The sequence below is a fragment of the Eschscholzia californica genome, unplaced genomic scaffold (assembly GCF_041429995.1).
Source record: "Eschscholzia californica isolate CP2 unplaced genomic scaffold, dmEscCali1.0.p SCAF_1, whole genome shotgun sequence".
Taxonomy (NCBI): domain Eukaryota; kingdom Viridiplantae; phylum Streptophyta; class Magnoliopsida; order Ranunculales; family Papaveraceae; genus Eschscholzia; species Eschscholzia californica.
In genome coordinates this window covers 18,155,744-18,180,866 of record NW_028238198.1, presented here as the reverse complement: position 1 = coordinate 18,180,866, position 25,123 = coordinate 18,155,744, and the positions used below count along the sequence as shown (strand labels likewise).

The following is a 25,123-nucleotide window of genomic DNA, read 5'->3' as shown; positions in this document are numbered from 1 at the left end:
TACAGATTCCATCATAGCTATTATGAACATTACTATCCCAATTTCATACCAGAAAGACAAGTTGATATGGAAGAAAACAGAACAAGGTAAATTCTCTTCAAAGTCGTATTATTCTTCCATAAAATCAAGACCTAATCTACCTACAGAGTTAAATGATTTTCCTTGGTCAAAATTTTGGAAGAAGACGAATATGGATCCGAAAATACAAAATTTTATTTGGAGAATACTTCATGACGGGGTAGCCACTTTAGAAAATATTGGGATCAGAATATGCAATGTTAGCCAGATTTGCAAGATGTGTCAAGAGGGAGAAATTGAAACAGCTAAACATCTATTTGGTATGTGTCCCACATTCAAATCATTTATATGCTCTTCGCAAGACAACAAGCTCATAGGTCTAACAGATGATTATATAGATAATTTGAAACAATTACTAAATCAAGGGGAAACAACATCTGAACAGTGGTATAAATACACTTATCTCTTGTGGCACTGGTGGAAATATCGAAATGAATCTCATTTTCAACAGTCGGATACTAATCTGGATTGAATTTGGAGTAATATTTCTCTCGACCTTCGTCGTATTCCTTCGATTGCTATTTTCCCCTCTTTTTCGAATGTTTTGCAGGAGAAAGCTTGGAAACCTCCAAACTTTGGGAGGATCAAGATTAATGTGGATGGAGCATACACCATTAGTAGAGCAGGTGCGGCGGCAATAGCTAAGAATTGGAGAGGAGAGGTGGTGGATTCGATGACGGCGGTTTTCCATCCGATTTCAGCTTTGCACAGTGAACTAAAAAGTTTCGAATTAGGGCTTCGACTGGCGGAGAGAATGGGAATATATACATTTGATTTAGAAGGAGACTCCCTAACAATAGTTAACCTAATATCCAACGGTGCAGATTCATGCCCGTGGCGCCTTATACATGATCTCACCAAGCTGCGTGTCGAGTTAAATCAAAGGGAGGTGAACATTACTCATTGCTACAGGGAGGCCAATTACGCTCATGAATTGGCAACATCAGTTTTAAACCCCTCTGTTTTAACACTTTGACATTTGGTTCTTTTATAATTGTGTTGTACTCTTGTAACTCTCATCAGTATGGATGGTTATCTATGTTATTAGCTTTTATCTCAAAAAAAAAAAAAAAGTGTAACTAAATTCTTTTATTTTTCTTTAAATTTTAAATCGATACAACTTTTTGTTTGAGATTTCGGATTTCTATAAAAATTATATATTTAGAAATGATTTTTCATTGACTTTCGAACAAGATCCACTTTCAATATTTTTTTTCGAAGAAAAAAAAACCCAGAAAAAACGACGTTTTTTTCCTTTACGTTTTTCTGCAAACGTACAACAATCTGCTATGCAAACGTGTTTGCAGCAATCTTTTATGCAAACGTGTTTGCAACAATCTGTTATGCAAATGTGTTTGCAACAATCTGTTCCGCAAACAAGCGTTTGCAAACAAGTTCCGCAAACATGTGTTTGCAACAATCTCGACGACATTAAATGAAACATTTGGGTTGCTTCTTTTATCCTTCTGCATTTTGCATACATGTCAATGACTGAATTAGGGACGACAAGAAACTGAAATTCCAATTAACGAAGAGAAAATTACGATAAAAACTTCTATTTATTAATGCAGATTAGCAGTACACCACCTCGTGCAACCACCAATCCAATTATAAGTGGCAATGCTCCACCTTTTAGTAATTTATTACATTGGTTTGTTGGATCCATCATCAATGCACAATAGTAGTTCCACACCATTACATTCATCTCCAACACCATACCCACTAACACCACCTGACACCAACTGTTGTGACGAGAGCATACGAAACAAATCAAATCTTTGACACAACGATAAATATTCCTCCTAAGAATCTGCTCTCTCTATTACCACATGCAATCTTCGCTTCAAAGAGTAATATTTGGTTAAACCCGCCATCTCGTCCTTTCCCAACCTGAATGTACTCATGGTGGGTGACATTTCCACGCCTTAATGTTGAGTTAAGAGACAAAATGTTAGAGATATCTTAGTTCTGTTTAATCAAGTAAGGGTGGATTAAAGCAATTGTCCCTACGAATAGGGGCGAGCCCACATAGAGGCCCGTGGGGGCATGTGCCCCCACAATCCTATGTGGCTCATTTATTTTATACAACACTAGTCATCTTTATATATATGTACTGTTCCAAGTCTTTTATAAAAAACTCTCCTTAGTTCGGGTGGTGAAAGGCATGCGTTATGTAAGGAGGGACATGGGATCGAGCCCCATGGATCGACCTCACATTTTTTTTCTAGAACTTTTACTACTTACCGAAACTCTTGTTGGGTTTAGAATAATGCTTATAAAAGTCCTTGTGAAGGCCATGTTACGCTTTTAATTGGCCTAACTCAATTTTGAATTCTTCAAAATGATCAACTTATTAAAATAGCCCCCAACGTTTGAATTTTGTCATATATTTCTTGACTTGTATTTTGGAATTCAAAATTGATTTTTCTATTCTTTTCTCAGATTTGTCATAATATAAACATGATATTAGAAAAAAAAAATTCATCTTTCTTACCATTACGATCACTTCCTCTTCAACGTCTCCACTATCGTTTCATCTTCATTTTAACCATCATCCCTTCATCTTCTCTCTTTGTTTTCTATTTTAATATTTTTTTGGTAATCTAGTTTGGGGAAAGATCCTTTGGTGAGTAAATTTAAGAGATAGCTTGTTATACGTTAAAATTATCACGGAATATCTTAACTATAACTAAAACTCTGTTGAGAATTTACTTTTTGATTCATACTTAATCGTATACTATGACATTCTTTCATTAACTATAACTAAAAACTGCTCCCACACCTGAAAATTTCTGGCCTCGCCACTGCCTACGAATAAATATACAGAAGCTCAACTAGGAAGGTTAAATTGAATGGGGGGATACAATCACAAACACCTCATAATCCAAAAAGAAAACCTTTAACTTTTACTTTGCATCATATAGTACTCATGATACAAGGAAACCCAACAACATAAACAAGATTAAGGCAACAATTGGAAAAGTTGTAAATCAAACATACACAGAAGCTGTTAAGATACTAAACCCTAGCTCCTCCTACATAATATGATACCATCTACAAGGTTGAACATCTCACACCTCCCCCTTTCGAAAACAATAACATCTTATGATCAAAACCCTAGAAAAATGAATAACAAAAATACGGGCTAATTGAATCACAGCAGCAACAATCAAAGCAAGCTAGGGATAAACAATCAGAGGCGGCTCATGAATCAAATCGGAATATTCAGATCAAGATACTATATTCAAGCGAAAAATTCTATAAATCTTCAACGAACTAGATACTTTGATGGTGAAGAAGATGAAGGCTAGGGCATTTTAGAGAGAGAAAATAAAGGCAGAGAAGAAAACTGAAAGTGGTGAGGATAATGGTATTTCTGGAATGATTTTTTCAAAATGACCTGAAAAATAATTAGCCTTATTATTTGAAACAATAATGACAATTACTTATAGTATTATGGTAAACTTTAGTTATTTGAAAAAGTTAAGTGGTTTTTTTTGCTCATCTAGGTACTTTATGAAAGAAAAGTGGTTAGGAAAGAAACCGGTCATAAACCAGGGGGCATATGGGAAAAACCTATTACACATTAGTCCTTACGAAAACCTCCTCTAACTAAATAGGGTTATTTCCCAAATAGACCCTAATTTTGTGACCAGTTTCCTGCCTAGCCCCTAACTTTAGCAATAATTCCCGTATGACCACCTTTTTCTGTTATCTTTAACTTTTCGTTACTCTCTCTCTTCCATCTCATTTTCTCTCTCTGCCAAGTCACCTCTCACACCACATCATCGTCTTCACCAGCAGGGTCGCCGGTCGGCCAAATTTCCGGCCGGCGACCTTTAAACTTTTTTTTTTCTTTTTTTTTCTCTCTTCTCTCTCTCTAAAAAAAGTTTTTTTTTCATTCCTCTCTCTCTAGAACAGATCTAGAGAGAGGGGACTCATCACAAATAGAGGTCTGTTCGTGATGAGAAGATTCATCACGAACAGAGATCTGTTCGTGATGAAATTTTTTTTTAGAGGGAGAGAGAAGAGAGAAAAAAAATAGTTTGAAGGTCGCCGACCGGCGACACCTGCCGGTGAAGACGATGATACGGCGTGTTGAAATGATGTGGCAGAGAGAGAAAATGAGATGGAGGAGAGAGAGTAACGGAAAGTTAAAGATAACGGAAAAAGGTGGCCATACGGGAATTATTACTAAAGTTAGGGGCTAGGCAGGGAGCTGGTCACAAAGTTAGGAGCTATTTGGAAAATAACCCAACTAAATACCGTTCTCTATAAATACCTCCATTCTGAAAAAAAAAAGATACAAATAAATCGCGCGGGTAAAAGCTTAGTGAAGGGAAGTTCGATTTTCATTATCATCTTAGGGTTTTGAGTTTTGACGATTGAGAGGCCGTGAAGGAAGGTTCGATTTGTGGAAGAGAAAGCTAGTGATTTGCTCTGAAGTGTTGGAATGCCCTAATTTGGTACGTCAAATCTTCATTATTTTCATTTCTTACTTTTAATTTTTACATTTTTTAGGGTTTGAAACTTTGAATCCACTTTATCCTTACTTCGTCATTTTTATTTCCTGGCTCTTTAGACTCTTAATCTATTATGTATTATGATTTAAGAAGAATGTACAAACATCATAATAATTTGTATGACCTAATAGTCAATTACAGAGATTTTTGGGAACCGAATCTTTATGAGATATTGGCACCGTAATTCTTGTGATGCTTCAATAAAATACACAAAAAAAAACCTTAGATCGGACTTTGATGTGTTTATATTCATGTTTTCAAATGTTCATTTATTTTCGTCAGTACTTAGGTTGATTTTCATCTTCATCTACTACTAGTTTGATTTCTTTAATTTGTTTTTTTCATCATCATCTTCAAATGGTCTTTTATACTTATATTTCCCTTAGCTTAAAATGGCAAACAAAGTGGGACCTATTGAACTACGGGATGGAATACCGCTTTATGTCTGTAGAGCATGCCATGAGGACGGATTCGACACAGACATTGCTTATGAACATCATACGGTTAGTTAGATCTTATAATTGTTTTTTACATTATATATCATGTGATAAAGAATTTAGGTTTTCATTGTATTTTTGGAAATTTATGATTATATGATAAAGAATTTCATCGTATTTTTGGTAATTTATGAATATATGATAAAGAATTTAATTTTATGTTATGACTTTTCTTCTACATCGTATAATATGATAAAGAGGCTATTGGGGTGGCAATTGGTTTGCCTTCTGTCATGTCGGTGTTTTGGAGAAGATCGAAGTTGTACTTGGTTTGAATTAACCTGATGAGGAGCGGGAAATTCAATGCCTACAAATAGTGCAAGGGGCCTAGATCTTTCATTACAAAACTTGATTGGAGAGTGAAAATCAGATCTGTGATCATTCTGTGATCACTCACTGTTAAGATAATGTCTTCCACGTAAAGAAGAACGACTACAATACCAGCAGAAGCTTAGCATGGTTGTTAAGGAGGAGAGGTAGCAGGAGGTAAGGGCCTCATAGGTGCAGTAGGGATATGTGTGGAAAAGGAGAGAGTTAGAGGAATGATAGGAAAATGTGGGGCAAGGAGACTTTTGAGAGGAAGGTAAAGACGGGGAAGATAGAGGAGTAACTGAAGATGACTAAAGAGGAAGCTCTTCTGTTGTATGATACCTAGAATTTTTCTACTTGCTTTAAACATATCTAAACTTCGCTCATCCTTTTTTTGTTCTCTTCAATGAATTTAATGCAGGTTCAATTTCAAACTGGGCCCGGAGCAGCCACTTCTCGACTACCATCCAAAGAGTATAAGGTTCGAATGTGGTAGGTGCAACCATCAATTGGTTGGGCTGTGGTAAGAATTAGTAAGTTTATCGTTTAACCAATGAAAATTAAACTCTTATGATATTCAAACACGTTGGCCCATAATCTGCTTTAAATCCTTTATTTTTTGCTGTTGCTTTTCAGTCCTTCCGTTAACTGTTGACTGTACTTTTAGTAGCCCATCAGTAGCCCTTAAAGAAGTTACTATAACTTCCAAAAAAACAAAAAAGGTTTTTAGGGAAATAAGAAAAGTTTTCGGGATAGTAAGTTTTGGATGGAAACAAATTTTTTTTTTTGTTTCTTCCAAAAATCACCCTTAATTATTTTTTATTCTTTCTTTTTCCCCTCTCACTCCACTAGAACTCCGACGACCTCTAGTACGAAGAAGAAGATGAAGAAAAGTCGACGATGTTCTGTGCGGATCAGCCTCCTCCCCGACGATGTCATCACCTGTATACTTCTAAATTTACCACCCAAATCTATCCAGCGGTTCAGGTCAGTATCCAAGACATGGGGCTCTCTATTTTCTAACCCTAATTTCATTAAACTTCATCTTAATCATGCTATCAAACAGGACAAATCTAGTCTCATTCTAAGTGACAAAGAGACAGAGAGATCGTATATCATTGATTCTGATTTATTGGCATCTAATAAACCTCTCAATTTGACGGATTACCCATTCATCTCTTATAAATCTGAAATCAGCATTTGGGGATATTGTATTGGTTTATTTTGCTGCACTCTTGATGGCGAGTTTGAAATATGGAACCCATCTACTAAGGAATATAAAACACTACCAGAACCACCATACTCTGACCTAACAAAATTTCCTATTGTCGCTGCGTCAAGTGGGTTGGGTTATGATTGCAAGCTTGATGATTACAAGTTTCTGATTATTTTTAGCTTAGTGGACGGAGATAGTTTTCTTAGTGAGATCATGGTTTACAGTTTAGGTTCTGAATCGTGGAATATCATTAAAAACATTCCTTATAAAGTCTTGACTCGTGGTCTTGGTGTGTTTCTCAATGGAGGTCTTCATTGGATAGGAACTCGGGCCACTGTCGCAGGGAAGAGATTCTCGGTTCATGAGAGGAGATTTTCGTTTGATGTTATTGTTTCATTCGATATGGTTCACGAGACTATTAAGGACGTCCCATTACCTAAAGAATTGAACTTGGAAGACATATCCTCATATCACTTAGTATTGGTGTTATGAGAGACCATCTTTGCTTATTTGATAATAACAAAAGTAAGGTTCAAACTGAAGTATGGGTAATGAAGGAGGAGGAGAATGGTGATGGTGGGTCTTGGACTAAACTGTTCTCCATTCAAACAGACAATGCCACTCCATTTAGTCATCTCCTAAAGCCGATTAAGTGTTTCAAAAATGGTCTCATGCTCTTAAGGAAAGGTAAGACGGATTTAGTTTTATATGACGAGAAGCATAGAACTTTTACTAAGCTAAAAACGTCTAATGAGATCCAAGCAATCAGTTATGTTGGGAGTTTAGTTTCACTGAATTCTAGAACCTATTTCAAGCAACAATTTGGTAATGTAGTGTAGTTCTTTTCTAATGTTTTTTTTTGTATTCTCCCAAAAACACTATTTAGTCATTACTGTGAAAGTGTAACAACATTGCAAGATCAAGATGGATGATATAAATGAAATGATAAATACATGAAAAGCTACTTACTTTCATCCTTTTTTTCTCTTTATAACCTAACTCACAGAGATTTGCTCTGACTATAAATTACAATATTCGTCCAAAATCAGAGAAGATGAACTTCATCTGCCCTCGGGGCTCGGGCTATATAGAGTCATGACGACATTCATCCACAAGAGCCAATGTTAACATTTCGGTGCAGGACTGGTGATCTTGCTTCAACCATAAAGCCTTATGATAGTATGTAATTGCAGCACTAAAATTATCCTGTAGATGATATGTCTATGTAAACCTGCGTAAGTACTCAACTTCTGGTTGATAATGCAAGTGCTTTCTTGTAATATGAAACAGCATCGTGATACTTTTTAGCTTCCTTAGAGCATGTGAAAGATTCACAACAGTCGGTTCCCACATTTCACTTAATGACGATGGAACGTGAGTCAAGGTCTTCTCGAACCACCACACTGCTTTTTTATACTCCTTCATCTGATAAGCAACGACTCCAAGTTCATTGTATACTAATGGGGTCAGATGGACAAATTGTTTTTGCCTGCATGAAAAACTGCTCGGCAAGTTTAAAGTTGTGTGTTCGCATGTAGTCCATCCAAATGTACAAAGTCGGCAAATGACACCCAGGAAACAAACGAGCTGCAGTTTGGAAAGAAGGCATTGCTTGATCACCCTCTTCTCGAGCAGCATACGCATTTCCAATGCCTATCAAGGTAGGGGGGAAGGTTCCATCCAAGTTTGAAGCTTTGCTGGAATAACGTCGTGATTGATCATATTTCCAATGCCTTTTGAGGATAATTCCTCACCAATTTGCATGCCATGAGATAGAGCTCATTTGAATGGCCAAGCTCCAAAGCTGCTGATAAATGCACCAAGGTACATTTTGAATGGAAATGTTCTCTTTCAAGTAGTAAAGAAGTCAGGTCAAAGCACTTCTGATATTCTCCACATTGCTGAGGATAGTATTCAGCTTCGCAGACCAACAGATCAGAATTATTTTCAAGTGTGCGGTTAAATGATGGAACCAACTGGTTAATATCACAATTTTCTTTTTCCAGTTCAAGGAATTTTGCTTCTACGACACTTTCCTTGTCATACTTCTTTAGGTGACATAACCACTTCCCTTGGATGTTAAATCTAACAGCTGCTCCTTCAAAAGGATCACTCAATTGATTGATGTTCAACATGAGGAACGGTAAAAGCGTGCTGAAATAACAGCCAGCAGAAGGGTTTAAAGTTTAAACTAATGTATCAATAGTACAATTCAATACGTTGGATTTACAGAAACTAGCTGAAGTCGTAGTATTTTATGAGATACAAATCACTTTACTTCTATCTAGTGAAGAAGTTATCATGGCCTAAGTATTCATGACTAATGTTGGTCTCCTAGTTCTCTTTTTTTATATAACAAATCTTAGTTTTTCTGTTTAAATAAAAACAGAGTACTATATGATAAATCAGAGAAAAAATTGTCTTCCTCTAAACTAATTGACAAAGATGACAACATTGAAAAAATAAAATGAAAATTATATGTAACAAATATCCGAGTCGAAGATACTTCTGTTCTTGAGACAATTTACACTCTGTATATTAGTACCAACAGTAATGGTGTATGTCTCCCAAGATAAAACGGATTACCTATCAAGTTGAAGATGGTACCTCTTAGTTTTGATAGTTTGTCGAACTTTGTAAGCAATACAAACTTCTGAAACAATGATCCTTGAACACAAATGATTGAAAATGAATGCTCAAAAAATGCTAAAAAAAATGATCTTTTATTTACTGAATTCTCATGGTATTTACATGAGTAATGGCAACACTTCGTATGGGTGCCTATAGACGAATAAATGTTTCCAACCGTCACACTTGACTGTTGGATTTCAGGTTTAATTTCGACCATCAGATCTCAACGGATCTATCTAGATCTAGCGCCTCGAACGCCTACTGTTAGATCCCAAACAGATCTATCATAGAAGGTGCCAAGCATCTCGACCGTTGGGTCGCATAGATCCGTTGATTACATCTCCACCATTGGATCCAATCTCTGAGTGAAAAACTAATGCCTCCAATCGCTCCTAGCGATGACGTGCACGTGCAAAGTGCAAGCAGACGCCTCTAAAGCGCCCTATACGCCCACGCCACGCGCGTGCGCGGTTTGCACCACGCAAGGCACCTCATCGTCTCAAAAGGAATTTAGTGTTAGTATCTGAAAAAGTCTATATAAATATGTAAAACTTCCCTCATTTATCCAATATGGTACTAATAAAACTACACGTTGTAGTTATCCTTATATATTCCCCAAGTAAATCAATGATAACTCATTCATATGAAATCGGATTTTGACAGACTTTATGTCTAAATCCAGGAGCTCGACGAGATGAATCCAATGGTCCATCTTGATCCTGATTTGGACAATATTTGGTTGCCAAATTGACCAAAAATAGATTGGGTTTCTGCAACTATTGCTCGAAGCCTCTGTTTAACAATCACATTAGCAATTTTGTTCAACTATGATAGAGAAACCCTCCCACCTCACATAAATCGATTAGATGGGTTTAAAGACAATATCGTCATTTGCCTCCATTTTGTCTTATTGTCCACGTAGGAAATAAGCGAAGGTGGGAGGTATCGTACCATTTTCTTTAAAAAGAAAAAATCAAAACTATCAAAGGAGTCAAAACTATCAAAACCATGTAATTTCTGAATTGTATTCCCTCTATGAATGAAATTCTGGTTTATCTAAAAAAAAGAATTTTTGTTAAAAACCCCAAATTTTGGGCCCAAATAGGAAAAAAACCCAGCCCGGAAAAAAAACCACTTAAAACCCAAAACCCAAATATTATTCCATATCAAACCCAAATACGGATCTCTAGGCACCATCCCTCCCAAAACCGCATCTCTAAGACATCTTATACTTTCATATTCCCTCATTTACCCTCTTATATATACTTCAACAACAACTTTCCATTCCCTCTCTATAAAATATGTTTTTGATTTCTTTCTCTCTCTAAAGCCTTTTTCAACTTTATCTCTCTACATTTCATAACCCTCTTCCTCTCCCTTTCTCGTTTTGGAAACGGATAATGGTAAACGAGGGAACTTCATATTCTTCATCGTCTCCATTCCTCTTCATTATCACCATCTTCCTTCGTTTTTTAGGAAACCTAAACTTGTTTGAGTGACCTTTATCGTCTTCAGTCATTATCTTCTTCGTTTTCACCTTCAAAAGCTTCATCTTCTTCATTTTTTCATTTTTTTTAATCTCTGTTTTACCGGAAAAGTTTGTCGGATCTGCTTCTCTTTAAAGGTACGTCTTCATCTTCTCTCTTCTACTCTTTTATCTTCAATCATCATCTTTTATCTTCTTTAATGGTAGTTAAAAGAAACTCTAAATCTAGTTTTAGGGTGTTTTCATAGTGTTTTAGAATGATAAATATATAAATTTTCAGATCTAGGTATTTAGAGTGTTTTAGAGTGTTTTAGAGTGATAAATATATAAATCTAGTTTTAGGGTGTTTTCATAGTGTTTTAGAGTGATAAATATATAAATTTTCAGATCTAGGTATTTGAAGCTTCATTGGTGAGGTTGTTCTTGGTGTTTCATCTTATAAGGTTCAATCTTCTTATTAAGTTTATTGGTTTTACTTCCACACCATATAATTTCAAAAACAATACTGCGAAAAAATTTTACACACAAATTTTAGTCTAAGAAATCAAAAAGTACAACTTCAGATCTACTTTTTCAGTTTCTCTCTCTAGAATTACGGTTTTTTGCATATGTTTGTTTTTAACAGACAAATTGATTCGTGGATTAAGCATTTTAAAATGTGTTGTTAATACGATGTTAATGCAGCGAGCAAACTCAAAAATGCTTTAGTTTTTTTTATAGATGTTACCATCATAAATCAGATTTTGCTTTTTACAGTAATCGATTGGGATTTTAAACACTTTTACGTATGTTTTGAACACTTGTAAATATTTTTCAATATTTTGTGTGGTGTTGTTTAACATAATGCTTAATTTCGAATAATTTGTCGTTTATATTTTTCGATTGGTGATTTTTGGGTGTTTTACTTGGTAAAAAAGCTTTTGCTCTTCGTTAAGCATTTTAGGGGTTTTGAGAAAAATTTAAAGTTGTGTTGAAGACAAACATTTAGGGATTTGTTGGTGATTTTTGGGTGTTTTACTTGGTAAAAAATTTATCGTTCTCCGTTAAGCATTTTGTGGGTTTTGGAAACATTTCTTGTTATGTTGAAGACATTTGGGATACTGTTTCTAACAATTAGGGTATTGTTGGTGATTTTGGGGTGTTTTACTTGGTAAAAAAACTTTTGTCCTTTGTAAAGCATTTTGGGTGTTGTACTTGGTAAAAAAAAACTTTTGTTCTTCGTTAAGCATTTTGGGGGTTTATGAAAAAAATTTAAAGTTATTTTGAAGACATTTTGGATTTTGTTTCAAACATCTAGGGATTTGTTGATGATCTTTGGATGTTTTACTTGGTAAAAACGCTATTGATCTTCGGTAAGCATTTTGGGGGTTTTTGGAGACATTTTCAGTTATGTTGAAGACATTTGGTATTCTGTTTCAAACATTTAGGATTTTGATGATGATTTTTGGGTTAATTCCGTTTTGGACTCCGATTTGTGACCAACTCGCCGTTTTGGCCCCTATAAGTCTCCGGCAGTTCGTTTTGGCCCAAATTTCCTGTTTGGCCCCAACATATTTTTGTAGGCTTCTCCATTCTACCGTTATGGCAATTTCGTAAATTAAATGTGTTTTCTTTCTCTTTGTCCACCTCACCAAGCAATTTCCACGTCACATTTGTCCACATAAGATCGCCGGAAAATGTCGGCGGAAAATGTCACCGGCGACCACCATTTTTTTTTTGGGAACTTCTTCTTCTCCAATCATCTCCTCCACCTCCATTCTCTCTCTTCCACCTCCATTCTCTCTCTCTCTTTCCTCTTCCCTCTCTCTTCCCTAAAGAACAATAATCTTGTCCTGTTTCTTCAAATCAAGCAATACATCAACAAAATCTCCATTACTTTCATGAACTAAAACTCAATTCTCTCTTTTCTTTCCATGTTCTTCAATGATCTTCCCAACAAAATAATTCACCTTAGACACCAAAAATTTTCATCTTTTTCTAACTCCTTGAAAATCAAATAAACCAAGGACAGGGAAATGATCACTCAAGTTAAAAATCCCAAGTAATTCATAACCTTCATTTACTAATTCCTTAAGCTCAAATCCATCTCCTCCATTACCATTCTTATAAAAATCATAACTTTTTCCAAATACACTCATCATCACATTATTGAGAGACCCAAAATGCAATACTTTCTTAATTTCACCAAATGGAGCAAAACCCATTGCTCTGTGGAAAAGAAGTTCGTAAGCCGATTCTTTAATAGGTCGATCAGCGAAAGATGAACTGTTCAGAATTTCTTTAGTAGTTTCAGGGTGACTAGAAATGATAAAACGAGTAAACCCAACTGAAAACGCCATTAATTGTACAACTTTGAAGCTTTTCGAAAGCTTAGCGAGTATTAGGTGAGTTAATGAACCATTAAAGGCCAAGACAAGACCCACAATGGGTAAACCAGAGGGACCAGGAATCGCAGTTTTGGAGTGAGGATGAGTTTGGGATTTTGATAGAGCCCAAGCTAGATCACCAGGTGTGAGCCAAAATCCAAATGCAAATATGATCAATAAAGCACAAAAGATGAGCTCAAGATTAACAGAACTTGGGTAAGCAGTATTGGGGAAGAAGAAGAAAAATGGGTAGTTTTCCGACGACATTGAGATGAGTTTTCAGGAATGGGTAAGCTCAAAAATGAAGGTTTTGATTGTTTTCAGGTGAATACAGGTTTGGGGAAAGTGTCGCCGGAAAATCCAGACGAAGAGGCGTCTGGATCTGGGGAAAACCCCAGATCCAGATGGTTTCCGGCGAAGGGTTTCCCTTCGCCGGAAGCCTAACATTTTTAGAGAGAGAAGAGGAAGGCGAGAGAGAGAGAAGAGGAAGGAGAAAGAGAGAAAAAGCCATGGAAGAGAGAGAATGGAGGTGGAGGAGATGATTGGAGAAGAAGTTCCAAAAAAAAATGGTGGTCGCCGGAAATGATGTTGCCGGTGAAATTTTCTGGCGACATTTTCCGGCGATCTTATGTGGACAAATGTGACGTGGAAATTGCTTGGTGAGGTGGACAAAGAGAAAGAAAACACATTTAATTTACGAATTGCCATAAGGGTGGAATGGAGAAGCTTACAAAAATATGTTGGGGCCAAACAGGAAATTGAGGCCAAAACGAACTGCCGGATACTTATAGGGGCCAAAACGGCGAGTGGGTCACAAATCGGGGGTCAAAACGAAATTAACCCATGATTTCTGGGTGTTTTACTTGGTAAAAAAACTTTTGTTCTTCGTTAAACATTTTGGGGGGTTTTTGATAATTTTTAGGTGTTTTACTTGGTAAAAAAACTATTGTTCTTCGTTAAGCATTTTTGGAATTTTTGGAGACATTTATAGTTATGTTGAAGACATTTGGGATTCTGTTTCAAACATTTAAGGTTTTGTTGATGATATTTGGGTGTTTATCTTGGTAAAAAAAAACTTTTGATCTTCGTTAAGCATTTTAGGGGTTTTGGGAAAAATTAAAATTTATGTTGAAGACATTTTGGATTCTATTTCAAACATTTAGGGGTTTGTTGATTGTTTTTGGGTGTTTTACTTGGTAAAAAAACTTTGGGAAGTTTTATAAGGCCTCCCCAATTTTGTTAAAAGGCCTCCCCATAAACCATTTTACTTGCTAAATTACCACTGCGGGGAGGCCTTTTAACAAAAATGAGGAGGCCCTATAAAATCTCCCAAAAACTTTTGTTATTCGTTAAGCATTTTGGGAGAGAGAGAGAGAGATTTCTATTAGGTATTATTTTTTTGTTTCTTTTCTCTTAAATTAGTTATTATTTTATTGAGAGAGAGGGATTTTAATTTTTTTTTAACCTTTGAAATTTATTTTGTTTCTTTTTTTCTTAAATTAGTTATTTTGTTTCTAAAAAAGAAATGATTATTGTTTTTTAAATAAGTAACTTTATTTCTACGAAGGACTATATTTTAAATTTTGAGAAGGACTTCTAGACAATATCTTTTATTCAAAAAAGATGTTTGTCCCAGTCATCGTTTTTTCCTTCTGTTTTATTATATAGACTAGAGTATAGCCCGCGAAACTTGTCGAACACACTATAATCTAAAGTATCCAAGTAATTCAACTCCCCCCAAATTCAAAACACGTTAACAATAAAGACCATATAATGTATCTTTATGCTACATACGTATGTAAACAGAAAATCATCAAGATGCAAAGGAAGAAGTGTAGAGAGTCAAAAATATTAATTTTTTTGTAAGAGTATAATTATAATGTTGACAGTAATAAACAAAAAGAAGAAATAAAAGGTTCCCATTAGATTGCACAAATAGAAAATAAGACATCTACCGTAGCGCAAATATATCATGCGAAGTGTTCGTTTAATAAGGATTTTACAACTTCGAGGTCCTTCTCCATCTGAGGGTCATATTTTGTCTAATTCATGAATTACTATGTGTAATATATTGCACCATATTAGGACTATACGACGATCAGTTCAAGGGTGGGACCAAATATATTATAGGGTAGTTGCCTCAAAACATATGAAACACCAATCCAATTCAACTGGAAAAGAGTATAGCTTAACGAATTTTTTTAACTTCAAGGTAAGCACCTCAGTTACAAAATAAATGGCTTGGAAGCAACTGAGAGTTTAGATCTTTTCTTTGCTTCAACATGAACGAAAAAAAAACTTTTGCTGTTATGTTGGTTCAGACTTCACGATCACATTCTCTTTCTCTTCCTTTCTTGCTTTTTTTTCTTTCTTTCTAGAGCCAATACAACAACCAATCTCCAAAATTTTGGACTTTCACAGACTTTTAAAGATAAACATAAGACTCAACTCCTATATTATAGATTGTGAAACCGGATGAAAGAGTATACCTCCTATACCAACAAATTATCTCCGTTTTTGGTCTTCAAGTTTGTATTGTCATGTGTCTACAAGCTCTGACATTGTCTTCTTTGGAGAGCTTAAAGCATTTTGTGATTTTCCATGAGTTATCCGAACCTCGGCTTCTCCTTATCAGTTAGACCAGGGAGATCATTTACAACCTTCACAATCTATAAGTTAGTAACAAAGAGGTCTCGACTGTGCATTCGCCACCCGATTTCCTTCTTCTTTCTCCATTTCTCCTTCCAAAAGAAACAACCAAATTATTAAGCCACAAGTTACGGTAATGTATTAGACCACTAAAAAAATGAATGTACTGAATCAACACGGACAATATTATTTACTAAATTGCAACACATAAAGAAACAAATTTTAGAAATATATAGAACTCACCGACTGTAAATGAAAGAAAATGGCTATTAATCAGAATGTTGGAAGAGTCCTAGTGAAATGAAAGAGCCAAAAATAAGAAAACCCATAGCAATCTACGAAACAAAATTAGGTCAGGGTATCAACAAAATTACTACTTACTCATTAGGTCAATGAATTAAGAAAATGATTATTTACTAATTTTAAGTAACAAAAACAAATTAGTTCTAGTGCTCTAAGCCTCTAATTTTCGAGTCAATGAATCAAAAAGGCACAGCCAGTAAATCTATAGTCTGTGAATCAACAGAATTTACTATTTATTAATTATGAATCAACAAAGCGAAATCAACCAAAATAAAGCAAATAAACTGCAATAATTTCAAAAATTAGCAATGAGGCAAAATGAACTAAAGTAAAGCAAATAAACTGAATAAAGCTAAATCAATAGAGCGAAATCAGTAATTCCCGTGAATATATAGTTTATTGACCCAAATCAACAACGCAAGAATTTAAAGAATAATTTTTCGTGTCATGAGAAATACCTGCAATTGTTTCTTCTAAAGCAATGTTGCACCTACAACTATAGTTGCAACTATAATAGAAGCGACAGTATAATAGAAGCGACAGTAAAGCGTAAAATATCAAATATTTTATTTTCTTCTGTTTAAGTGGCTTCAAATGGGAAGTGATTTGTAAAAGTTATAACAATTAGGATCAATAAGTTGGCATCAACCCATAGAAAACATACATATAACTGTCAGTAAGAATTAACAAATGAATCATATGCTAATCATGTACATTACACAGACAACGATTGTTTGTTGTGGCTCCAGCCCTGCGGGTCATACCGCTTGCAGCTGGAGTCTAACCCCACTAACTGTAGAGAAGCGGTTCATAAAGTGTTGAATCTCACATTATCAAAACATTCGCTTTTCTCATTTATCGCTTGATGGTCTTAGATCGATTGATGAAATTATGTGAACAAAGTAGACAGTAATCAAAATTCAGAAACAAAAACACACAATTATTTTCTACAAAAAAGATTCGAGTGGTAGAATGATATTGAGTTACAACATATTTCAAATTCATTCTGAGCAGAAAACTACAGATGCATACGTACTAAGTCTAAAATGAAAACTGATGTGCTAGGAAATACTTGTCTGTACGTAGGCAACATGTATAAGTGTTTAGAGATACCTATATGAAACTGAAATCGGTGATCTTTTGATCTCTATGATAGAATAGATTTCCATATGCCCATAAACTCAAGTCCTCATTTGATGAGTACAATATAGTCTTGATCTCAAAAAGGTTATAGCATAAAACATGAGAAATTGGCGACAAAGATAAGTAGAGATGGAGGGAGAGAGAGCATATAGAGGACTTACTCAAATATACATCCAACTTGAAATTGAATCTTCGACATGGCAAGTCTTAACAACTAATCTTCAAGGCCGTACATTAATTAAAAGTCCCTAAAGAAAGTTTTCGCCTACAAGAACATTATCAAGATGTAAATGATGGGAAAAATGTTCAATGGCTCGAGCCAGACTAATATTATTCAATGAAGTGCAACGTTAAAATCAACCAAAGCAAGAATGAAATAGAAGGTCTGGAGCAAAGTTTAAAATCAACTCTTTATAGCCTTTTGATATAACACGAAGATAGAAAACCAGGAAAAGAAACTTATCCATTCTCAATATTTAATTTGAACACTTCGACGAAGTCATTACTCATGACAGATTGTAAAATGGTGCATCTTCTGATGTATAAACAATGTGTCAAACATCTCCACAACATTTACATTAATAACCATTGGTAATGAAATAGCAAGAACTTCCACATAAAAATAAACAATAAATTTTATTTAGAATAGAAAGAAGCAAAATGATTTGAGTTCCTCGAAATAACAGTATCTAATTGATTGAGGAATTTTATCGAACAACTAGAGCTCGCACTACATGAAGTTCCTTCATCGACATTAGTAATGTAAGAGTGGGAGAGTGAGAAAACATATAAAACCTAAGTTGGAATTTGGGGGGAGAAGATTTGCAAACTTTAGTCAGGTCATGGATTAAGAAGAAAAACTAAAGACAGAAGAAATAACTTACCTGGAAGTGATCTAGGAGGACAGGAGTAGGAAAACTTTATTCCCTTCTTGAACTAATAGATCTGCCGAGAGTTCATTTGATGGAATCACGGATTCAGGCTCATCAAATTTTGCTTCCTTCAAGGAGTATGAAACCATAGAGAAGAAGCAATGGAGACTGGATGGATATGAATAAACAACTTTATATAGACAAAGTCAGGATTTACTTATTGACTAAAATTCTTACTTGGATTTTCAAACTTTGTGAGCATATAAACTCTAGTCTATATAACAAAACAGTAAGATAAACCAAAAGTTGAAATTGGATTTTAAGAAGAAATACAAACCTCAAACACACTCAAAACCGAGAACGGTAAAATCAATGCCACTGCATATTCATTTCTGTCAATGAGACTTAAATGAAACTTTTGTGTGATGTGGGTGAGACAGTAAAATAGGATTTTGTTGTACCATTTGCATATAAACAGTAAAATCAATGCTCACATAGAAGATTTAAAAAAAAATAGAAACTATAAATGAGACTTTTTTCCATGTTTGTTATCTAAAATTATTGAGACACTTTATCAAAGAATGAGAATATCTTCACATTCTTGATTGCAAATTAAGATAACTTGGATTTTAATGTGTTTGAGACATTTTATCAAACACTTTGTGAGCATATGAACTCTACTCTAACCAAATACAATAACAACCAAAACCGAAATTATGATACAAAACTTCAAGATCAGAACGTATTTCATAGAGGAATACAAAAATCATAATTCACCAAATCAAATTAGACAGAGACAGAAAATCCGAATAAAATAATTACTTGGATTTTGTTGTACCTCTGACTGTTGAAGACATAGAGAAGTATGAGATACCAGAAACCCTAAAGGAGGAAAAGTTAACGAACACCTCAATCGTTTCTAGTCGCAGCAAACAAAATTTCAAGATCAGAGCATATCCCACAGAGGAATATAAAAATCATAAGATACCAAATCAAATTAAATAGAGAAGGATGAGACAGGAGATCGATTCAGAAGCGTGAAACATTTAGAATGACTAATGAACCAAAAGAATTATGATCACTAAAGCCAGAAAATGAAGTAAATGAAGGAGAAGTCTTCGTAAAGGATGGGAAGTGAGAAGATATGAACTGAGACGATGTGTCCATTCATTGACTATAGACGCCCGGTTGACAACCTAAGATTTTGCTGAATCCAACGGCTGATGACAATGATGATGTGGGCCGGACGGCTGGATTTATCCAGAGCTTTGTCCCAGTCAGCACCCATCCACCTATTTTATTATATAGATTTTCAGCCGACCCATACTTCAATTCCTAACTCCGCGGCTGCTAATAAAGCCAGCTAGGTAAAAAGATAATTGAGCATACCATAGCGTATCTTAACAGACCAATAGGTAGGAGGCCTGTGGTTAATAGGATTATGCAGTGGGCCTCTTTGCAATGAAATAGGTTGCCTTTATAGTTGTTCTTTCAACGGTGTCTTTATAAAATCTTAATAGAAGAATAGCTAAGACGGCCCCTAAATTTGGTGGGTTCAGCATATACATTTTAGGGGTTGGTACTTCTTCCTAAGCGAATAGCGATCTGGTAAACTAGTACGACGAGGAAGACGATGATGAAAAGACAACGATGTTCAGTACCGATGAGCCTCCTCCCCGACGATGTCATCACCGATATACTTTCAAATTTACCAGTCAAATCCGTCTATCGATTCAGGTCAGTATCCAAATCGTGGTGCTGTCTATTCTCTAACCCTAATTTCATTAAACTTCATCTTAATCATGCTATTGAACAAGACAAATCTAGTCTCATTCTTCAAGAAACAATGGTAGAGAAATTATACCTCATCGATTATGATTCATTGGCATCATCTGGTAATAAACCTCTCAATTTTATCGATTACCCATTCATCTCTTTTACTGAATCCACCAAAATTTTCATTGCCGGTTATTGTAATGGTTTAGTTTCCTACGCTTCAACTAGTGATAATAGGTTTCACATCTGGAACCCTTCTACTAATGAATATAATACACTACCACTACCACAAATACCAAAATTTCCATTTCCTATTATTTCTTCCTCGTGCGGGTTGGGTTATGATTGCAAGCTTGATGATTACAAGTTTGTGATTATTTGTAGCTTATTGGACGGAGATAGTAAATTTTATAGTAAGATCATAGTCCACAGTTGCTCCGAATCGTGGAAGATCATTGAAAACATTCCTTATAAAATGTCAACTCGCGGTGGTGGTCCTAATGGTGTGTTTCTCAATGGAGCTCTTCATTGGATAGTAACTCCGGTTGTTGCCGCAGGGAAATGCTCTTATCTTGTTATACTTTCATTTGATATGGTTCACGAGACGGTTAATGATGTCCCATTACCTAACGAATTGAAAGACAAATCTTCATACTCACTTAGTATGGGTGTTATGAGAGACCATCTTTGCATATTTGATAATAACAAAACTAAGTTTCAAACTCAAGTATGGGAGAATGGTGGTGGTGGGTCTTGGACTAAATTGTTCACTATTCAAACGGAAAACGACCGCCCATTTAGTTATCACTTGAAGCCTATCAAGTGTTTCAATAACGGTCTCATGCTATTACATCAAGGTAAAACGGATCTAGTTTTATATGACCAGAAAACGAAATCTTTTACTAAGTTAAGTTACTTGTCTCATGATATCCAAGCAATCACTTGTGTTGGGAGCTTAGTTTCACTAAATTCTAAAACATATTTGAAGAAAGAATTTCATAACCCGATGTAGTTCTCAAGTTTAAAACGTGGAAGACGATGATGAAAAGACAACGATGTTCAGTACCGATGAGCCTCCTCCCCGACGATGTCATCACCGATATACTTTCAAATTTACCAGTCAAATCCGTCTATCGATTCAGGTCAGTATCCAAATCATGGTGCTGTCTATTCTCTAACCCTAATTTCATTAAACTTCATCTTAATCATGCTATTGAACAAGACAAATCTAGTCTCATTCTTCAAGAAACAATGGTAGAGAAATTATACCTCATCGATTATGATTCATTGGCATCATCTGGTAATAAACCTCTCAATTTTATCGATTACCCATTCATCTCTTTTACTGAATCCAATATCAACATTCGGGGTTATTGTATTGGTTTATTTTGCTGCAGTTTTGATAGTGAGTTTCACATCTGGAACCCATCTACTAATGAATATAAAACACTACCAAAACCACCAAACCATGATGACCTAACAAAGTTTCCTTTTATCGCTGCGTCAACTGGGTTGGGTTATGATTGCAAGCTTGATGATTACAAGTTTCTGGTTAATTGTAGCTTATTGGACGGAGATAATTTTTTTAGTGAGGTCTTGGTTCACAGTTTAGGCTCTGCATCGTGGAATATCGTTAAAAACATTCCTTACAAAGTCTTGACTGGTGGTCATGGTGTGTTTCTCAATGGAGCTCTTCATTGGATAGGAACTCGGGCCGCTGTCGCGGGGAAGAGATTCCCGTATCATGAGAAGAGATTCTCGTTTGATGTTATTGTTTCATTTGATATGGTTCACGAGACTGTTAAAGACGTCCCATTACCTAAAGATTTGAAAGACAAATTCTCATCATCATCACTTAGTATTATGAGAGATCATCTTTGCATATTTGATAATAATCAAAGTAAGTCTCAAACTCAAGTATGGGTAATGAATGGTGGTGGTGGGTCCTGAGCTTGAAAAATCGGAAATCGGGACTAGTCGGTCGACCCGGGCCTAGCTACTAGTCCGGACTACAACGGGAGCAGTCGGATTTAATCGGTTAATATAAAATAATATATACTATAATATATCATATGTAAATTATGTATATATTATAAATTATATAATAGAGATTATACATAATATATGGAGTATATATAATATATCATATATAAATTATATATATACATAATATAAATAATATAATAGATAGATTACTTCCATAATAAAACTAACTAAAATTTGTGCTAAAACTCATCCTCATTTTCCTCCTAGATTCATTACTAAGTTTAGAAAAAATTGCTTTCAAAATTGACAACCAACAATAAAATAAAATTGGCAAGAAATTTAACTAATATTGACTTCAATATTTGTTTCCAAATTCGAAATCTTTCAATGTTAAAGATAGAATTTTTTTAAAAAATTTTAAATTCAAAAGGGTATATGGTAATTACAATTTCCAATTTAGTGCACTCTCGTCAATATTTTCTACCAAAGTTGGTCAAGTTTCTTTCCAAATTCTTATTTATTTTAGGTTTAAATATGATAATGTTAGCCTTATTTTTCCAAGAAAATTATCTTTCCAAATTCTTATTTATATTAGGCTTAAATAGAGGGTTCTAGAGAATAAAAAATATAAAGAAAAAACAGAAGACAACTTTCTGCAGCTGTAGAGAGAGAAAGAAGACAAAAAAGAGAGGGAGAGAGAGAAAAAAGAGATCGAGGATGAGAAATAGAAAGAGAGATCGAGGGAGAGAAGAGCAGATTGAAGACTTCTTCGTGTTTCTCTCTCTATAATAATGAGGTAGATTGAAGATCATACTAACCCTTGAGGAAAGAACATTAAAACCCTAACTTTAAGTTGGGGTTTTGAAAAAAAAAAAAAAAAAAATAGCTGCTGCCCGAGCCGAGTTAGTCGGCGCCTAGCCAGCCGGGTAGTCGGCTCTAGTCGGCTCCTGGGCGCCGGCTAACTCGGCTGCTGAAATCGACTAGCTGACCGAGTGCTAGTCGATCGGCAGCTAGCCGATTAGTGTGTAAGCGGCGCCTAGGCGCCGCTTTTTAAAGCATAGGGTGGGTCTTGGACTAAACTGTTATCCATTCAAACAGACAATGACACTCCATTTAGTTATCTTAGGCCGATTAAGTGTTTCAAAAATGGTCTCATGCTCTTAAGGAAAGGTAAGATGGATTTAGTTTTATATGACCAGGAGCATAAAACTTTTACTAAGCTAAATAATACGTCTAGGGAGATCCAAGCAATCAGTTACGTTGGGAGTTTAGTTTCACTGAATTCTACAACCTATTTCAAGCAACAATTTGGTAATGTAGTGTGAAAGGTTAACAACATTGCTTGATCAAGATGGATGATATAAATGAAATGATAAATACATGAAAAGCTTACTTACTTTCATTCTTTTTTCTCTTTATAACCTAACTCACAAAGATTTGCTCTGGCTATAAATTACAACATTCATCCAAAATCAGAGAAGATGAACTTCATCTGCCCTCGGGCTATATAGAGCCATGACGACATTCATCTGCAAGAGCCAATGTTAACATTTCGGTGCAGAACTGGTCATCTTGGCTTCAACCATAAAGCCTTATGATAGTATGTAATTGCAGCAGTAAAATTATCCTGTAGATGATATGTGTATGCTAAACCTGCATAAGTGCTCGAACTTCTGCTTGATAATGCAAGTGCTTTCTCATAATATGAGACAGCATCATGATACTTTTTTGCTTCCTTAGAGCACGTGCGTCAAGGGCTTCTCGAACCACCACACTGCTTTTTTATAATCCTTCATCTGATAAACAACTACTCCAAGTTCATTATATACTAATGGGTGAGATGGACAAATTGTTTTTGCCTGCGTGAAAAACTGTTCGGCAAGTTTAAAGCTGTGTGTTCGCATGTATTCCATCCAAATGTACAAAGTTGGCAAATGACACCCAGGAAACAAACGAGCTGCAGTTCGGAAAGAAGACATTGCTTGATCATTCACCCTCTTCTCTAGAAGCATGTGCATTGATTTATCATATTTCTTGATGCAATAGTAGTCGCAACCAACAACATACCATGATAAGGTCTTTTGAGGATAACCCCTCACCAAATTGCATGTCAAGCTCCGAAGCTGCTGATAAATGCACCAAGGTACATTTTGAATGGAAATGGTCTCTTTCAAGTAGTAAAGAAGTCAGGTCAAAGCACTTCTGATATTCTCCACATCGATGATAGTATTCAGCTTTGCACACCAACAGATCAGAATTATGTTTAAGTGTGTGGTTAAATGATGGAACCAACGGGTTAATATCACAATTTTCTTTTCCGAGTTCAACGAATTTTGCTTCTGGGACACTTTCCTTTCATACTTCTTTAGTGACTTAACCACTTTCAGTAAAAATATCTATTCTCTATCTCTCTCTTCTTTCTTATTATGTAAGAATGTTGAGGTTGGGACAACCGACTATGTTCTTGAATTTTTCTTACCCGTGGATTGTCGAGATACTGAACTACAAAAGATAATGCTCAAATTCTTGTTCCTGATCATACAAAGTGTTTGCCGAAAAAGGATCATTCAATTGATTGATGTTCAACGTGAGGAACGGTAAGAGCGTGCTGAAATAAGAGCCAGCAGAAAGGCTTAAACTAACAACTCATTGGGATAGTTCTGAGGTTGTACTACAACAATTATTTTGAGTTTAACTCAATGTATCAATAGTACAATTCAATACGTTCCATTTAAACTAATGAGATTTTCAGAAACTAGTTGAAGAAAGTGAGTGTACATCAATTTTTGATTGATGATTTATATTAAAGGCTAGAATTAGTATCTAACAAACTAATTGAAGGCGTAGTAAGTGAGATACAAATCACTTTAATTCTATCTAGCGAAGAAGTTATTATGGCCTAAATATTCTATAACAAATCTTAATCTTTGTGTTTAAATAAAACAAATCTTAATCTTTGTGTTTAAATAAAAATATAGTACTATATGATAAATCAAGAAAGAGTTATCTTCTCTAAACTAATTGAAAAAGATGTTTCAACCAAAAAAAAAAATTGAAGAAGATGACAGCAGTGAAAAAATAAAATAAAAATTATATATAACAAATATGTGGAATTTGGCCAAAACTCCCCCTAAAAAACTATGATATTTGGGTCTTGCTACAACTTTACAACTATTTTGCAATAACTTTGCAACGTCTTGCAAAACCTTGCAACACCTTTGCAGCGCCTTGCGACATCTTTGTAAAAAATATTTGGGTTTTAATCAAACAAAATAAATATATTTGAGT

At 35.2% G+C, this 25,123-nt stretch overlaps 3 protein-coding genes, 1 long non-coding RNA gene and 2 pseudogenes across 8 annotated transcripts; 3 read left to right on the top strand and 3 right to left on the bottom strand.

Annotated features, from left to right (window-relative positions):
• The first annotated feature begins 4,399 nt into the window (after positions 1-4,399).
• LOC147564808 (F-box/kelch-repeat protein At3g06240-like) lies at positions 4,400-7,597 on the top strand. 4 transcript variants are annotated; one of them, XM_086650020.1, is made up of 3 exons: positions 4,400-4,544; positions 4,988-5,104; positions 5,829-7,597. In XM_086650020.1, exon 3 carries the CDS (start codon positions 6,174-6,176, stop codon positions 7,113-7,115), a length of 942 nt encoding a protein of 313 aa, XP_086506146.1. In that variant the 5' UTR covers positions 4,400-4,544; positions 4,988-5,104; positions 5,829-6,173; the 3' UTR covers positions 7,116-7,597. The 4 variants fall into 4 exon arrangements, with proteins under 4 accessions (XP_086506146.1, XP_086506156.1, XP_086506151.1 ...); XM_086650030.1 differs by having other exon boundaries at positions 4,400-5,740; positions 5,829-5,930; positions 6,260-7,597; XM_086650025.1 differs by having other exon boundaries at positions 4,400-5,740; positions 5,829-5,940; positions 6,260-7,597.
• A 109-nt stretch (positions 7,598-7,706) lies between these two features.
• On the bottom strand, positions 7,707-8,758 carry LOC147564807 (anaphase-promoting complex subunit 6 pseudogene; annotated as a pseudogene).
• A 3,793-nt stretch (positions 8,759-12,551) lies between these two features.
• LOC147564806 (cytochrome P450 78A5 pseudogene) lies at positions 12,552-13,373 on the bottom strand (annotated as a pseudogene).
• A 1,919-nt stretch (positions 13,374-15,292) lies between these two features.
• Positions 15,293-18,892, bottom strand: LOC147564805 (uncharacterized). Its single transcript, XR_015228133.1, has 4 exons — positions 18,086-18,892; positions 17,363-17,466; positions 15,999-16,047; positions 15,293-15,847 (listed from the first exon to the last, which is right to left on the bottom strand). It is a non-coding gene; the product is annotated as an uncharacterized LOC147564805 (long non-coding RNA).
• An 814-nt stretch (positions 18,893-19,706) lies between these two features.
• On the top strand, positions 19,707-20,861 carry LOC147564804 (F-box/kelch-repeat protein At3g06240-like). The gene has a single exon (XM_086650050.1). The coding sequence runs from the start codon at positions 19,707-19,709 to the stop codon at positions 20,859-20,861; it is 1,155 nt and encodes a 384-aa protein (XP_086506176.1).
• A 24-nt stretch (positions 20,862-20,885) lies between these two features.
• Positions 20,886-24,603, top strand: LOC147564803 (F-box/kelch-repeat protein At3g06240-like). Of its 2 annotated transcripts, XM_086650055.1 has the most exons (2): positions 20,886-21,788; positions 22,897-24,603. In XM_086650055.1, the coding sequence occupies exons 1-2, from the start codon at positions 20,888-20,890 to the stop codon at positions 22,911-22,913; spliced, it is 918 nt and encodes a 305-aa protein (XP_086506181.1). In that variant the 5' UTR covers positions 20,886-20,887; the 3' UTR covers positions 22,914-24,603. The 2 variants fall into 2 exon arrangements, with proteins under 2 accessions (XP_086506181.1, XP_086506185.1); XM_086650059.1 differs by lacking the exon at positions 22,897-24,603 and having other exon boundaries at positions 20,888-21,981.
• Positions 24,604-25,123: the final 520 nt, after the last annotated feature.

What these genes read in the sequence shown, in the direction of transcription:
- LOC147564808 (XM_086650020.1), top strand. Translation starts at nt 6,174, where the DNA reads ATGGAAACAAATTTTTTTTTTTGTTTCTTCCAAAAATCACCCTTAATT.
- LOC147564804 (XM_086650050.1), top strand. Translation starts at nt 19,707, where the DNA reads ATGATGAAAAGACAACGATGTTCAGTACCGATGAGCCTCCTCCCCGAC.
- LOC147564803 (XM_086650055.1), top strand. Translation starts at nt 20,888, where the DNA reads ATGATGAAAAGACAACGATGTTCAGTACCGATGAGCCTCCTCCCCGAC.